At 33.6% G+C, this 18904-nt stretch overlaps 1 protein-coding gene across 1 annotated transcript in view; it reads right to left on the reverse strand.

The window, feature by feature from the left end:
• Nucleotides 1–18904, reverse strand: part of LOC117565236 (uncharacterized) — a 102704-nt gene that overhangs the window by 53925 nt on the left and 29875 nt on the right. Inside the window, 2 exon segments of the mRNA XM_052006625.1 lie at nucleotides 11500–11665; nucleotides 12071–12180. Of these exon segments, the coding sequence (XP_051862585.1) occupies nucleotides 11500–11665; nucleotides 12071–12180 (276 nt within the window).

The raw sequence follows: 18904 nt of genomic DNA on the forward strand, positions 1-18904 counted from the left end.
TCAAGTGGCTGTTGAGGTTAAACCATTTAGAAAAGTTGAGCAACTATTTATAAACATGCCAAAGTTACAAAATCAGTCTACAAACTTTTTTTTTTGCCATAAATTTCAAATTAAGCAAAATCAACTTCTAATCGAGAACATATTGAATGGATGCCACATACGATTTTAGTTACTCAAAGAGACAAATAAGAGAAGACTAGTAGAGTAGTATTTTTGTAAAATATACCAAAAACTACATACAAAGCATACCATATATCAAAATATACCAGAGGCATGGTATATTGATATACTACAACATACAAAATATACCACATACGATTTTAGTTACTCAATGAGACAAATAAAAGAAGAACAATAAAGTATTATTCTTGAAAAAGGCTGTAATTGGTATATTTGGTATATACTATTATAAACAAAATATACCACATACGATTTTAATTACTCAACGAGACAAATAAGAGAAGACTAGTAGAGTAGTATTTTTAAAAATATATCAAAAACTACATACAAAGCATACCATATATCAAAATATACCACAGTCATGGTATATTGATATACTACAACATACAAAATATACCAAGTCAACTCTAAAGAGAAGCCTTTTTATGGCCAACAAATTTCACAAAATGCCAATGAAAAAGTTCGGTATCACATTTGCAATTCATAGAGATGCAGCATGCATACTATATATGTAAGTACACAGGTATTGCATGGCAAATGCGACACGCACTCGGATGCCACTCAAATTAAAAATGTGCAGCGCCGTGTTGAATGCCCCAAGCTATAGAGAGAGCGAGAGAGAGAGGGCGAGAAAGTTCTTTGTGTTCGTGGTAATTTTAACACGGCAGAAATTTGCAAACCCTTCTTCAAGTGATTGTAAAAAGCCATCAGCAGTTGAACATTTTGTTGATTTTCTATAATTTTTTATAATAAGATAACCTAATAAAGCCTTTTGCAGGGTATCGCGTAGTTGTGCTGTCTCACTTTTAACAGGCTTTTGACCATTTTTTCCTGCTTTTTCCATTTTTTGCCCCCAATATTTCCTCTTGATTTTCTTTTGACTTGCATTTTCTGCTTTGCAAAGAGCTTAAGTTCTTCATCGAATTGAGACTTTAAGGCATTGTTGCCAAAGCAAACTAATTAAAATTGAACTGCCTGAACTGAAACGAGTTTGATGAACAAAAATGTATAAATGTCGAGCCAGAGTTTTACAACATGCAATTAGTATGCAATGTTTTTTTGGTATTTTCTCTACATCGGTTTCATTTCTCTTTCCACACAGAAGGAAGAAGGAACAAATCAGAATTTGGTCAGAAATGAGAGACAAAAGCAAAGGCAATTAATTAATTGCCTGGAGTGCAGGGCGAGGCCTATAAATAAATACGAGAACAACAAGAAAGAAAAAAAAAAAACAGATAAAGACTCGAAGTCGATTTATGAAAAGAAAATCTGCGCAACGTTGCGAGCAATATTAAAATCATTTTTCACAAACACAAATTTCGCTTCGTGTCGCAAATAATGAGACAAAATGCGTGCCATAATGTATTAAAATATTAAAATAGACACCCCCTCCCCTCCCCTCCCCTTTCCCCACACAACATCTTATCTCATCAAGCTGGAGAAATGTTTGAGAGGAGGCAGAGACAGAGAGACAGAGCTAAAGAAGCGTCACAAACAAATAGAACACACAGCTGACAAATGGACGACGAAGAAGCGAGGGCCAAAATAATTTATTTTTCATTTTTTTTTGTTCCTTCTTTCTTTGCTTTTGCTTTTCTTTTCATTGTTGTGATTTTCTCTTCGCTGCTGTGTTTCTTTTGTTGCCTAATCCCACATAGGTTCATAACACTTCTTGGGCAGCGTTGTAAAACACTAAGATATCTCTATGATTACGAACTAAGTGGCTAATCCTTAATATTAAATAAAAATTATACAAAACTGCAGCTAAAATATATATATAAAAAACATTTCAAACTACAACAAAATGTAGAATATATTGAACTGATGAAAACCTTAACTAATTTCTTCCTATGAAAATGAGACAACTTTAGATATATAATATAAGAAAATAATAATGAAAAACAAAAGAAAAATATGACAGAAAGCAATACTTAACAAAAAAAAAAAATGTAAGAAATATATTGAACTGATGAAAATTTTTCCTAATTTTTTCCTATGAAGATGAGATAAAATTCCAGATATAATATAAATCAAAAATTTTAGTTTTGAATACGATAAGAAAATCTATTTTGGGCAAAAGCTAAAAAGTATTGATTGCAACTGATTTTAAAAAGTTTTCCCTATTTTTTATAATTCAAATTGAAATATGTATTAAGCAAAAGCGTAAAATAAATGGAGAAATAATGGGACCTAACTGCAAACAAAATACAAAAATATAAAGAAAGCCAAGAAAAATGTGAGTAGAACATTTGAAGATTGTATAAAGCAAATACAAAAAATCATTTGATTAATCGATTATTTTTATTTTTCTTCAATTAATTGCAAGCAACAATTTGTCAGTCTCAATTAACCAAATGTTTCAATAATCGATTAATAAATTTGTTGATGCTTATATATAATAAAGATATAATATAAAGCATTGAGAGTTGGAAACATGATTAACAGTTTCTTTAAATGCCACAATTTATGTTATGTAAAAGCCAATACAAAAGATAGTTGTTAATCTATTGCCATAGACAAAACAAGGGAGAGAGATTAACTAAATGATTGATGAGATGTGCAGCAAGACATCAACTGACAGCGAAATCAAAGGACAAATATCAACAGCAAAGTGAGCAAAAATACTCGTAATAATGCTGTTGTAATTCGATTAAAATATCAAATATTTGAAGGGCATTAAATATTCGTGTTCGTGTCACATTTTTGGCAAGCTGAGTGCGCTGAGTTTGTCTTGTTTTGTTTTGTCTGTTGTCGTTGCTGCTGCTTTTGAATTTATTATGGGCAAAATGACAGCGGGGCGTGGTATGAAAACAATTGCTAAATGGCAAAGTGACAGCGCACCACACGAAAAAATCGGGTGGGTCAAAAATACTAGATTGCGATGGAGAAGTGGGAGTTTTTTTTTGGCAAAATGCCAGAAGGTAGTTGTGCTCGCAAGCAATTATTTAGCTAATAATGCATATTAAAATGTAAATGCTTTTGCAGGTGGCCAGAATAATGCGATCAATAACGTGCAGACAGAGCCAATGACAATGACAATGACAATGACAATGACAGCGCTATAGGGTAGCTGTTAGTTGATAATTACAATCATCAAGGGCATGAATGGAATTCATTATTATTTCATATTTTAGAGTAGCAACTGTTTAATTTTATTTTTGGACACCAACACTTGCTATTTTATGGAACATATTGAGTGTGGTAGTATACCGAAATACCACACATATAGAGTACAGTATATTTTTTGGTATTATTTAGGTATATTACTTTGGTATGTTTTAAGAATAAAGTGAGTGTGGTAGTATACCGATATACCACACATATAGGGTACAGTATATTTTTGGCATTATTTAGGTATATTACTTTGGTATGTTTTAAGAATAATACCACACTGTATTGTTTTAATTGAAAATGAGTTGCGCGTATCTTACTTGATTTGGTATATTTCAGGATTTTTTGGTATATTTCAACGGTAATTCCGCACTGTTTTGCTTGAATTGGAAATTGGAAATGAGTAGCGCGTATCTTAAAGTCATACACACTCAACTGTAGTTTTCTTATTAGATTTGGTATATTCTAGTATTTTTTCTGCGTTAATACTGCACAGTAGTTGAACATTTTGGTATTTTGGTATATTGTTTACGATAATACCGCACTGTTTATTAAGAGTAGAATATCGATGTGCCAAATAAAGTATTTTTTTTTTTATATATTTCAAGGGTAATTCCGCACTGTTTTGCTTGAATTGAAAATGAGTACCGCGTATCTTAAAGTCGCACACACTCAACTGTAGTTTTCTTATTAGATTTGGTATATTCTAGTATTTTTTCTGCGTTAATACTGCACAGTAGTTGAACATTTTTGTATTTTGGTTTACGATAGATAATCCGCACTGTTTGTTAAAAGTAGAATTCGATATGCCAAATAAAGTCTTCTTTGTAGTATATTTTAACGATAATACCGCACTGCTTGGTTTGAATTGGAAATGAGTAGCGGTAGTAGTATCTCACAGTCGAGCACACTCAACTGTAGCCATCTAACTTGTTTTCATTGATTTAATTGCTAAATTGAATTCCAAGAAAATTCCAAGTGAAGAAAGCGACGCTGTTCCATACAATACAAGTATTCCAAAAATTATATTTCAACTCCATTTGACAGCTGTTTTGGTTGGTTTATTTCTCATGTTCACGACTTGATCCTTACCTCATATTTGGCTTTCGCTTTCGGTTTGGCTTTGACTTTGGCTAATGGGGCAAGTTTAGTCGTATCTTGGCAGCAGTCACGCGCCCATTTGCTGCGACTTCTGAACTCTCGACTGCTTTTCGCAATGTCTGTGTGTGTGTTTTGGCCTTTCGGGTCTTTGTCGGCCATAGAGTTTCGAGTTTCATAAATTTAATTGTCACGTACCCACACACACTAAGTATAGACATGTGTGTGTGTCTGGGCTTTGCTCCGCTTCTCAGAGTCGCGTCGTATCTATTTGGGGGCATATAAGTAATACGTGTTTATAACTCTATATTCTACTCTCTCATTTTTTCTCATTTTTGCCCCTTTGCGATTTTTGCTCTAAACGTGTTTCTTGCTGCTTGCGACTACGTGGCGTATGCGTAACATGGATCAGCATTCTAAATGATTTATTTACTGTATAATTTCATCTATTTTATGAGCTGTGCGCTGTGCCATTGTCCCGCCACGTTTGCTTTGCTTGTTTGTTTAGTCGGCTTGCCTCCTTTCTTGCTTATGCGCTCTCTCTCTCTTTAAGCCAAAGTCACTGCCAAATTTAGCTGTTATCTTTACAGGGCTAATAGCAACAGCTGCCAACGAGTCAAATATTAGCTCGATAGCCAAGGTGTGACGGAAAATCATTTAGGATATAAATTTGTTTTTAACTCCAGAAGCTGGACTATTCAAAAGTGGTACCTTAACAATCAAACGTTTTTACAAACAAACAAAACAAGCATTTGAAGTATTGCAAATTTAACCCAAATGCTTAAACTGCGCATAAAAACGTAAGAAGAAAGAAAGTGTGAGATAGTTGCTAGAAATTTTCAATGTATACCAAATTAATATAACCAAAAATACTGAAAATACATCGAAGGCTATATTTGGTTTAACGTTATTATACTACAAATTAATATATAGGATATTACTAAAATAAACCAAAAAATACCAAAATTATACCAAACGCTATATTTGGTATATCGATGTACTATTACTATTACAGACAATTCCTGAAGGCTGACAATAATAATACTTTTATACTCAAAAAATACTAAATCATACTATTATTAAATTATACTTTTATTACTATTATTATACATTTTCCTACCGGATAACGGTATTATTCTTAATATATACCGAATAAATATACCAAAAAAATATACGAACCGATCCCAAGATATATACCAACTGCTATATTTGGTATATCCACACACTTCCTGAAGAAAAATAAACCGAAAAAGTGTAAAAATATACCAAACACTATATTTGGTATATCGATGCTATTTATCGATACTATTACAGACAATTCCTAAAAATACTAAATTATACTATTAATAAATTATACTATTATTACTATTATTATATATATACGAACCGATCCCAAGAAATATACCAACTGCTATATTTGGTATATCCATACACTTCCTGAAGAAAAATAAACCGAAAAAGTGAAAAAATATACCAAACACTATATTTGGTATATCGATTTGCTGCAGGCAAACAATTATAATATCCATCTATCCCACCGGTAGTGATCAACAATCCAAGCAAAATGAGGAAAACCAAACCCAAACCGAAACCGAAATTATCGAGTTCGATTTTAAGCCACGATTACTAATATCATAAAGCTCTTTACTTGAAGGCGTTTGGAAGAGAAGAAGAAAAGTAACAAATAGCAAACCAAAAACAAAGTTCTTCAAAAAAAATCAAATCGTTGGTAAAATAAAAAGGGAACAAAATCATAGAAAACTAAAATAACAAGAATATCTTTGCTGTATGGTAGTCAGCAATGGGCCAAGTTTGATTTACATTTGGTCCAAGTCCATCAAAATGTAAATGTGAAAGCAAAATAGAAACTTTAGACGCAGTTGCGAAACTACTTTGAGCGCAGCTGACAATATGTTGCAAGTGCGTTGCAAGTCCGTCTCTTAAAGCATGCTTCGTGAAGGTGAAGAAGGTGAAGAATGAGCAGCTTGAGAGCAAAGAGCAAAGAGCAGCGAGTTGTGTCAGGAGGCAACAAAAGTTTGCCTCATCATTTTTGTTGACAATGCATGTGCGTGTGGCACGAGTGTGTGTGTGTGGGTGTGTGTGTGTTGTGCGTGCCAGTTGCCAGTTGCTCCCTTTTGGCACTGAAGTGCTGCTGCATACAAATTTGTATGTATGTGAGGCAAGTTTCTAAGCAGCACTTGCACTTGAATGTGACACGCATCAAATCACTTTACACAAGCACACTTAATGCATCCCAACCTAACCCAACCCCTCCCGCTTGCCCTTCCCCTTCGCCAGGCTAAAGTTGACATAGCCTAGCGTAGAGCACAAATAAGTATGCAATGAATTAGAGAGCAGCAACAACAAGTACAATGTCGACAGACAGCTGCAACTGACAATGCTAAGTGACACAGAGACACAGACAGATGACATCAAGCATAATGCACTTGAACATGCAACAGTTTTTATACCCGGACACGCAGCGCATAATAGAGCATGACTGACTGACTGACAGCGAAAAACTTGTAAGAAAGAAAGAAAGTCGAGTACACTCGACTGTGAGAAACACGCTAGCCATTTTGAATATAAAGTGCAGTATTATTCATAAAATATACCAAAATAATATACCACAAACATACTTAAATATACTAATGGCTATATTCGGTATATATTTGTATTTAAAATATCACAAAAATACTAATATATACTGAATGGTATATATTTATTTGGTATATTGTACTGAATTGTATATTTGGTATATTGATATAGTACAGCATCTATATAAATATACCAAATATACCATTCAGTACAATATACCAAATAAATATATATCACAAAAATACTAAAATATACTGAATGATATATTTGGTATATTGATATAGTACAACATTTACAATATGCCAAATAAATATATATCACAAAAATACTAAAATATACTGCATGGTATATTTGGTATATTGATATAGTACTGCATTTACAATATACCAAATAAATATGTATCACAAAAATACTAAAATATACTTAAAGATATATTTGGTATATTGATATAGTACTATACTTAAAATATACCGAATGAATATGACGAAAAATTCGAAGCAATCAAAGCATTTAGCCGTGGTATATTAAAATACCATATACTATCAAGTACTAGAAAAATACCTATGGGTATAAATATAAAATTCACATAAAATTTCGCTTGAAACACAGAAAACCTGTGACTGGTTGCTCCCAGTTGCTTTCCATTTGATGGGTTTGTTGCATATTTTACTCAAAAAATGTTTTTCTTTGCACTTCTATTAATGTGTTTAATCAATTAAAATGATAGGTACTTTAATTACTTTCGTTTAGATAAAATATATACATCATATTTTCTATTATTTCTTATAACAATTATCTTAAGATTTGAATTACTTTATTAGCAAACTAATATATTATATATTCTTTATGCTATCTATTGTATTAATCTTACTTTGTAATTGAATCCCTCTTTTTTGACTAACTAAACTAAACAAACCAAAAATAAGTATCTCAAAGTCGAGCTCGCCCACGCTTGCTTTTACATTTACTCAGCATATTTGCAACAAGTTTCGAGTGCGTGGAACTTATTAGTTCAGTGTGAAATTCTAATTTGTTGTCACACTCCTCAGTGACATGAGCAAACTACAAGTGTCACTTGACTACGCAGATGAGCCCCAAGCAAAGTGCTTGAGAGACACTCGACAAACATTTAATTGAAGCATGTACAATTTTTGCACAAATTTATTAAGAGTTTTAATGTTTTAATTCACACAATTAAATTGATTCGCTGAAATGTTGCAAAATGTATTAAAGTTTGGAATTTTCTACATTAAGATTATTTTTAACTCTTTATTCGAAAAACTGAATTGATTGTTTATAGAAAAGATTTGTTTGTAGCTTGAATTTTTCTGAAACTTTATTGCACTCAAGTTTGAGTTTAAATCTTAATTCGAACAACTTTTATTGTTTTTAGAAAAGTTATCTTGAAACCGTTTTAGATAACTCTCAAAATCAACAAAGCTTTTCAGCTTTCGAGAGCACTTTAACTATGCATTTTATACTCTATATATTTTAATTGAAGAGTGTTGCGAATCAATTGAGAAAATGCTGCTGCAAATAATTGGATTATTATTGCGTGGATTTCACATGCGGCTTGAAAACTGACTTTCAATTACATTTCGATGCTGTCTCTCTCTGCTGTTTTTCTTATGACTCGGGAAAATTATAATTAAAATGAATGGCAAACGAATTGCGAATTGTGTGAAATAAAGAGCGAAAAAGTTTCGTCATAAAAATCCAGTTAATGAACTTCGCCTCAAGTTGTGTCAGTCAATGTACGTTGAAAGGCGATTTAAAAGCAGTTACAAATGCGACAGCCATGCTCACAAAAAAGTTACTCTTTTGGCAAAAGGCAAAAATGAAAATTGACAGCTAAATGTTTGCCTTTCTATACCCAGTGACGAATTTTCAACTAAAGTTTGATCGATAGACTAGCTTTTTGTAGGATATTTAATATTTCGTTGCAATTTGTAGATTTTCCTTATTATTGTCGTTTTGGTTTTTTCTTTTTTGTCAGTTTTAATTAAATGCAAAAGACAAGGCAGAAAAAGAAGAGAAAAAATGAAATAAACTGAAATGAAATGAAAACTGAATTGAAAGTTTATGTCAGCGAAAAAATGGCGGCTCTATCTCACATTGCCATAAGCATATGTGTGTGTGTGTGTGTGTGTAGATGTGTGTGTGTGTGCGATACGAACGTCAAATATGTTTGAACAACTTTATTGTGCAAAATGCCAAACATTCTCCAACTTGTGTGGACTCGCCTTCTCTCGCACACACTCGCATTTTTAAACGCTATTTCTCTTCGTTTCCCCTTTTCTGACCTACTACATGTTTGCCTACATATTTCTCTCTGTTTCTGTCTCTCTGTGTGCGTGTGTGTGTGCGTGTTTGCAGATTGCTAGGCGCGCAAATCTCATTTGAATTATAATGATGGCGCCGGCAGCTTCACACATCCCCACACAAAACTCATAAAAACAAAATCAAAACATTTGCTCGGCTTGTGAATACTCTTTTTTTCTTTTAAGTGAGGTATAAATAATGTTCTTTTCAGGTCCAAAATGAATTCGATTGCCGTGAAGATAGAAGATATCACCTTCTCCATTTAAGAATGTCGACAAAAAAAAACAAAGAAGATAGAAATACAAGAGAGTAACTCGATATAGAATTGTATATAATTACGATTCTGTTTTTGATTTTTTTAAAGACAATAATATCTGTTGCTTAAAAGAAATCTCTATTTGGCTAAGTAAGCAATGGAAGATATAGCATTTATATATATGCACTTTCAAATTAAAATCAATGGCGCTGTGAATACATCAAAGAGCTGTGAATACATCAAAGGACTTTTCGACTTTTACTTTACTGGCTACAGGGTATATAAAACTGCAGCTGGCAGCAGTGAAAGCATCAATAAACTAGATAATAGCGATTCAGGCTCAACTCAATCACAAGCATAATGCAATTTTAAAGCAACAGCTGTTGCACATTTCCCCCCTTCTTTAAAACATTCAACATTTGAGAGAAAGAAAAAGAGCGAAGCGTGTAAACTTCGTGTTCTCAATTAGCCAAACCAAATTGATGCAGTTACAAAGGGCAGTAGGCAGCACATATGCTCCCCCACTCTGAGAGTATGAGTATCGTATATATGTTTTGTTTCAGGATAGAAAACAAAAAAAAAAGGGAAGTAAGAATGCTGAAGTTGAGCGTGATCGACTGTCAGGTACACGCTATCCACAGCGTATAAAAGCAAAATTAATATATATATGTACATAAAGCTATATCTGGTATATCGATATTGTTATACATTCAGTACAGTATATTTCTTAAAATATACCAAATTAATATATACCACAATAATACTAAAAATATGCCAAAGGCTATATTTGGTATATCGATATACCACATTCAGTGCAGTATATTTCATAAATACACTACAAATATACCTCAAAAATACCAAAAATATACCGAATCTTATACTTGGTACATATATCGATATTACACTACATTCAGTGCGGTATATATTTTAATGTATATGAAATTAACATACAACAAAAATACTAAAAATATACCAAATGCTATATTTTATAGTATATCGATATATACCAAATTAATATATACCAAAAATACTAAAAGTATACCGAAGGCTGTATATGATATATCGATACTATTCAGTGCAGTATATTTCATCAAATACACCAAATTAGTATACTACTAAAAATATACCGAAGCCTACACTTGGTATATCGATATTATACTACATTCAGTGCGGTATATTTTTTATTGAATACAAGATTAACATATAACAAAAATACTAATATATCGATATATACCAAATTAATATATACCAAAAACACTAAAAGTATACCGAAGGCTATACATATATGATATATCGATACTATTCAGTGCAGTATATTTCATAAAAACACTACAAATAGATCTCAAAAATATACCGAAGCCTACACTTGGTATATCGATATTATACTACATTTAGTGCGGTATATTTTTTAATGGATACAAGATTAACATATAACAAAAATACTAAAAATATATTGATATATACCAAATTAATATATCGAAGGCTATATTTGATATATCGATACTATTCAGTGCAGTATATTTCATCAAATACACCAAATTAGTATACTAAAAATATACCGAATATATATATATATATATATATACTTGGTATATCATATATCAATATCGTTCAGACTGTTAACTGTTAACAAAGCAACTTAGACCCGATTACATTAGGTGAACAGACGGACTTGGCTATATCGTCTTGGCTATTTACGCTGATCAGGAATATATACTATATACTTTATGGGTTTGGAGATGACTCCTTCTGCCTGTTATAATACCCTTTTACCCAATGGACAGCGTGTCAAAAAAAAAAAAGAGAAATGCTACCGAGAATGTTTCGCACTGCGTTGCTGTTGGGCTCAATTTGGCGTTTACAGCGTAGAGAAAGAAAATGTTGTAACAAAAGCAAGACTGAGTGACTGAGTGACTGACTGACGGAGTACATACCTGAACAAGCTTGCGGCGGCAGTGGAAATATTAATGTCGTTGAGCTTTTGCGCCTGGCAACCGCACAGCCCAGCGATTGTGGCTTGAAGCTGCGCAGCTGTTGCATAAAATCGGAGCACTCCATTAGGGCCACGTCGGCAAAGTGCAGATCGCACAGTATTTGATTCTGCAGGGAAACAAAACAATTCATGAGATTGAGAGTGAGAGTGAGAAAGGGACAGATGTGTGTGTGTGTGTGTTAAATGATTTATTTAGTTTATTTTTGCATCAGTGCGAAACGAGCGAATTCTTTTTGCAGGCTTCCTCCATTCATTCAGTCTTCAACTGAACAGCTCAGCTCATCTGGCCAGCGCACAAAAGTATGCAACGCAAATTGACTTTACTCACATTGTGTATGCATGCGTGTGTGTGCGTGTGCGTTTGCCTGAAATCATATTTCATGCGTAATGAGTTCATTTTATGACCTGCACAAAATGAGCAAATGCATCCAAAATGAGCTTCGAGTTGCCGCACATTTTTTTTCTCTGTGTGTGTGTGTGTGTGTATAAACGTTTTGTATTGTGGCGCATACCTTGAACCTTCGGGCGCGTTTCTGGTTTGGACCAGTCAAATTGAGACCACACGAATTGCAGCGCAGACATTCCTCATGATAGTGATTGTTATCGTACAGTGGCGAAGGTTCTGCAAGCACAAAAAACAAATGCAAATTTTATTTAGGCTAATATAAATATTACAAGAAGGAAATATACAGTGAGACCCGTAATATTCTTAGAATATAACAAATTAATAAACCACAAAAATACTAAAATTATATCAAAGGCTATATATTGATATTGTACTATATTCAGAGCGGTATATTTGACAATACCACAAAAATACACCAGAAAAATACTAAAAATATACCGAATGTTATATTTGGTATATTTAAAGTGTACCATATTCAGAGCGGTATATTTAACAATACCACATAAATATACCAGAAAAATACTAAAAATATACCGAATGTTATATTTGGTATATTTAAATTGTACTATATTCAGAGCGGTATATTTAACAATACCATATAAATATACCAGAAAAATACTAAAAATATACCGAATGTTATATTTGGTATATTTAAATTGTACTATATTTAGAGCGTTACTAACATGAACCCGATTCATATATATTTCTATTACAAAAAAAAAAAAAAAAAAACACATAAAGAAGAAAATATTGTCAAACTAAATTTGTTTGCTTTATAAACCAACTTAAAAGAACTCTTCTCAAACAATATCATTCCTAGAACAATGCAAACGAAGTTGTGCAAAAGTTTCTTAGTATTTAAACAAAGCAAAGGTCTATTTAACGCTGCTTTATCGCAAAGCAAATCATACTTTATGACAAAATAGTATTGTTAACTTTTTGCCGAAACTTTTCGCTTACAGTACAAAATTGAACTGCCATTAAGTACGAAGAAAAGTGGGTAAGCTAAGCATTGCGATGCATATTCAAAAACGTTTTCAAAGCTCACAATTTTAGTCACAGTCAATTTTCCGTTCCGCTCGCTCTCACTCTCTCTCTCTCTTTCAGTCACATGCTAATTGAAGTGAGTGGAGGAAAGGTTTTCTTTTTTTTTTTTTGCAAAGCAGCTTTGAATGACATTTCCCAGAGAGAGAAAGAGGAGAGAGCGTGATGAGGAAAGCGTTTTCACATACTCATAATGTGTTTCCGCTTGCCTGATTCATTTAATTATGATTTCCGGTGTCGAGCGTTAAATGTGAGACACACACAAACACAGATAGAGAGAGAAGAAGAGAGAGAGAGAGAGAGAGAGGGAGCGAGTAATACACGCACATGTGATTATTATTAATATAGCTACTTGATTGCCATGACACTGAAAACAGGCTGTCACGCCTACATCTGCGCCCTTCTCACATTTCCCTCACACTCTTTCTCTTACTGTCTCTTTCCTTCTCTCTCTCTCTCTCTCTATCGCCTAACCCTAGAGCAAAACCCATCAACAGCCATTCATCAACTCAACAAGCAAATTTTTGCGCTTTTCCTGGCGCCGCCTTGCTTTGTTCGTGTGTGTGTGTTTATGTGTGTGTTTGTGCATGTGTGTGTGTGTGTATATTGGTTTGTGTGTGGCATCAATTTGCTTGTATTAGAAACTCATTTCCGCTTGTAATTGAGTCGCTCGACAAACTGTCGACGGCTGCTGTTGCTGCTGCTCTTGCTCTTGATTTTGTTGGTCGCCTCCTTTGGCATTCAGTTTTATCATCACTCTCTGCTGTATATTACCCATACTCCCATTAGCTTGTACCGTTATGCAAATTAATGAGCGTGTGTCGACCAAAAGAACAAAAAAAAGCAAAAAAAAAAAATACACAAATTTGTCCATCTCTCTTTCACTGCTGTCCACAGTTTTGGTCTCATCTGGCCAACCACAAAATGTGCACTGCGGTGGCTCAAATTGTCGAGAGGAGGACAGGAGGAGAGGCGGGGAGTTAGAAGATATGTGTGTGTATGTGGACAGCAGTCGACTGAATTGATTTGCATTCTGCGGCATTTAACGCAAATGCATTAACCAAATTTCAATTTGTGGTCTTTTGTGCACAGCACACAGCACACAGAGCTCTGATTTTGGTTTATCAAACTCCTCCCCTCCCCTCCCCCGGCAGCTGACTGCCTGGCTTTCGCATTTCACTCGATTGCCACATGCAAATTCACCACAAATCAAATACAACTCAAATTCATTTGCAGTAAACTGCCTTTGGGGGTTAACTCTGCAGACGTTTATTGCTTCAACTTCTGAAGTTTATTGCAATGGAAGCGAAATTGCTTTAGTTTTGTGTTCTGACAAATTATTACAAATCATAAATGCAATGAAAATAAATAAAAAAAAAACGAATAATAAACACATACAAGTTTTGTACAACACTGCGTATGCGTAATTTTTTTTACATTTGCAATCAGGGAAAAACATTTTTAATAAAACCATATTCGAACAATATATAAAAATATATACCGCAAAAATACTCAAATATTCCAAAGGTTATATTCGTATATCGATAGAGTACTATTGTACAATATACCAAAAATATACCAAAAAAAATACTAAAATATTTCAAAGGTTATATTCGCATATCGATAGAGTACTATTGTACAATATACCAAAAATATACCAAAAAATACTAAAATATTCCAAAGGTTATATTCGCATATCGATAGAGTACTCTTGCACAATTTACCAAAAATATACCGCAAAAATACAAAAATATATCAAAACTTATAGTTGAAAGTAGAAGTAGTAGTAGAAAGAAAAAAATCATATAAAGCACAGAATAAATTGATAAATAGTATAATTTATTCCGAATTGTGCATCACACTGCGTATGCGCAATATTTGGAAATTAAATGTTCTGGGTTTTCTCCAACAAATGTATTGTAAATATGAAAATATACAACAAAAATATGAAGCACAAAATAAACTGATAAACTGTAGTGTTTATATAAAACGTTTGTCTAACACTGCGTATGCGTAACATTTGCAAATTATAACGTTTTGACCACAAAATTATTGAAAATATAAAAGTATACCAAGTAAGAAAACAAAATTTTGTAGCGCACAATAAACAAATATATGTCAAGGGGAATTTATACCAAATTTTGCACAACACTGCGTATGCGTAATATTTGGAAATTATAACTCAAATATAATGTGGAGGTTTAACAACAAAATTATAGAAAATATCAAAATATTCGTAGAAAAAAACAAAACAAAAATAAATACAACTTATAAATAGAGGAATTTATACTGCGTATGCGTAATATTTGTAAATTCAATAACACTAAATAATGTAAATTTACATTCCGCTGAGCAACATAGTTAATGTAAAGAAGAAAATGTAAGTAAAATATAAAAATGTAATCACCGAAAGACAATTAGCAGTGAAAGTATTACAAAAATCTTGCACCACACTGCGTATGCGTAATTTCGTTTCAAATTGCATGGCAAAGACAGTAAGTATACGCAATGAATAGATAACAACTTTATATTAAATTGCATATCGTAAATGGATTGTGATAAATGTGCTATATAAAATATCACGTATACGACGCATTGTGTGGGAGAGAGAAAGAGAGAGACAGCACACACACACACACACACACATGAAATTTGATAGCTTGAGCAGTGCAATCAACAAGTTAATTACAGACTGTGCTGCAAAACCTGTTTCTTATCTCATATTCTCCATTTTCTTTTCTCTCACTGCATCTCGTTTTTTTTTTCGCTTTCGCTTTCTCTTCTCTGTCATTGTCTGTGTGGCTTTTGGTTTTTGGTTTCCCTCTTTCTTTCTTTATGTTTTTTTCAGGTGTTTCACCTGAGGTGAACTGTGGCTAAATTAGCTGACTGTTGCAGCTGCTGTTGTCCTGTTCAGGCAAACAGTGAAAAACGTTTTGCTTCTTAAGTCTAATTGATGCACTCTATACAGAAAACACAGAAAAAAAATTAAAATGTGGAGCACAAGAAGAGCAGAAAAACTTATGCAATGAATGTCAGTTGAGAAGGGAGGGGGGAAAGCAGCAAAGTAGAAGCAGAGCCATAAAATTGCATTGTCAAGTGCAAGGCGAGGCAAAAGCAGCTGCCCAACTGCTGCGAAGAGGCAAAGCGGAAGGTTTTGGGCTCTTTAGCTTGTAAAGTGAACGACACAAATTACAAACGCAGGCAGCAGAAGAGAGAGAGAGAGAGAGAGAGAGAGAGAGAGAGAGAGAGAGAGAGAAAGAGATAGACTGAGCCGAGTCGTGTTGCCCTGAATTGCAAGTCGAAATCATTTATGGCAACGTCAGCTACTGCATCTTGGCTTTTTATTTGCTCATCGTTTGCCGTTTTGATGGCTTTTGACTTTCATTGGATGGCTTTTTGATTGCGACTCTTATCTCAATATCTGCCCGCAAGTTTCTAGTATGCTTAATTACAGATTTCTATATATAGTACTTATTACAACCGCTACCCATAGGGTAGAAGGGTATTATAACTTTGTGTCGACAAATGTATGTAACAGGTAGAAGGAGGCATCTCCGACCCTATAAAGTATATATATTCTTGATCAGGATCAACAGCCGAGACGATGTAGCCATGTCCGTCTGTGTGTCTGTCTGTCTGTCCGTCTGTCCATATGAAACACTGGATCTCAGAGACTATAAGAGATAGAGCTATAATTTTTTTTCGACAGCATTTGTTATGTTTGCACGCAGATCAAGTTTGTTTCAAAATTTTTGCCACGCCCACTTCTGCCCCCCGCAAATCAAAAAAATCGAATAGCAAGCGTAATTTTAAAGCTAGCGAATTTTGGTATATATAATAATTACTATAGTAGTTATGATTCCTGGTTGCGATCAAATGAAAATTGTCGAAGTTATTAAAGCTTTCTTACTTGTTTTGTAATGTATGAATTAATATACAATAAGAATTTAATTTGAAAAGAGAATATATTGTTGCTGGAATTAAACATTATATAAATTTGTAACTTTTCATTTATTTTACTTTACTAGTTCTCTTGGATATATTGTATTATTAATTTGAAGATGACATCTAAATAATTTATTAACTTTTATATTATTTTTGCCTTTACGCTTAACATTTTTATTTATACACATAATATTGAATTATTTTTTATTATGAACTACAATTTATTTATATGAAATGATTTACTTTTCTTTTTTTCATTGTTATTATTTTAAATTAAAAGTGTTATATATTTATGAAAATTTATTTTTATTTATTTGATTTCTTTGATTCTAATTTATATTTGTTCACATCGTTAGATTTGTTTACTTTTACTCTAATTTATTTTTACTCATCTTTTTAGATTTGTTTTTATTTGTGTTTTAAATCACGCAAATATTTTGTCAGTGCATTTGAAGAGGGGAAACTTATGCGTATTTTGCAGTCAAGCAACAAATTTGCTAATTGAAAAGCAACCAAAAATTTGGTAAGCATTTCATAATCTCATTCGTTTGCTCCCCTCTCTTTTTCCCTCCTTCTCTCTCTCTCTCTTGGTCTATCTTTCGCATTCATTCGCTCGCCATTTTTGTCGCTGTCGCTGTCGACTGCGGCATTTGCTTTTCTGACAGCTACCGCAAGAAAATGGAATGGAATGAAAACTTTTGCATCTGCAAATTGCAGTTGAGTTTTAAAAAGCGAGAGCAAGAGCAAGAGATGAATAGCAAAAGCGGAGGCGGAGGCAGGCAAGAAGACATTTAAATATGAATTCATGACTTTGATAAATTACCAACTAATGACCGAAAAGAATGGCAAACTTCTGCTTGCAAGTGTATGAGCGAATGCCAACATTTTGAGCTGTAAATTAAGCGTGTAACGTTGACAGCGTGCTGGAGAGCGAACTTTAAGCTGACGTCCCTAACCCATTGACGTTTTCTTCTTCTTCTTCTGTTTCTTTGTTCTCATTGCGAGCCAAAACAATGGCTGCTTAATGGCTCGTGACTGGCAGTCAGCGGCAGTTTTGAAGCTTCGAGTGGCATGTGGCAAGTGGCATGACTTGCAGACAATGCCAACAGATTGCCACCGAGTGCAGTGAATTGCATTTTTTAGGAAGCATCTCTCTCGCTTCCCTTGCGTTTTCTCATCCACTTTCAATTTGCGCTTAATGTCCAAGTTGCAAATAAGTAGCAATAAGGCGGCAGGCGGCAGGCAGCAGGCGGGGGCGTGGCCCCTTAGTTAATTGAGCATAAATAATGACAAAGCATTTGTTGTTGGCGAGCAACCAGAGCCAAAGAATTTCATTATTCGCCTCGACTTTCAATTGAATCTCCAACTCCAACTCCATCTTCAACTTTAACTTTAACTCCGACTCCAACTCCGACTCCGACTCCAACTCCGACGCCAACTTCATCTCCATTTTCATCTGCCACTTTCGCGCTAGTTGGAAAAACCACTTCAAGATTGTCATCATTTCAGCATCAGTCGAGAGATGAACTCTCAAGCATAGTTGCGAGCGTAAAAAACAAAAAACAGCAAAAAGTAAGAGAAAGAAACAACTTTGATAGCTTGGATTAGCTTGCTCAAGGTTTCTAGCTTGACAATGCTTCAACAGCCGGCCAGCTTGAGATTTGCGTGATATGCGCAAGCTGAATTTAATATAGTACTACAAAAATTGGTAGAAAATTAAGTTTTTAATGTAAATGTCAAGTAAATAAATTATGAGCTGATGCAGAAAACAGTTTGAGTTTGTAAACTTGTAACAGAAATATTCAGTTATTATTATTTTGATTACTATTACGTTTCATTATATGTTTATTTTAATATTTATTTTTGCTTTGATTATCATTATCATTATCATTATCATTATCATTATCATTATCATTATCATTATCATTATCATTATCATTATCATTATCAT

Source organism: Drosophila albomicans, chromosome X (assembly GCF_009650485.2).
Source record: "Drosophila albomicans strain 15112-1751.03 chromosome X, ASM965048v2, whole genome shotgun sequence".
NCBI lineage: Eukaryota > Metazoa > Arthropoda > Insecta > Diptera > Drosophilidae > Drosophila > Drosophila albomicans.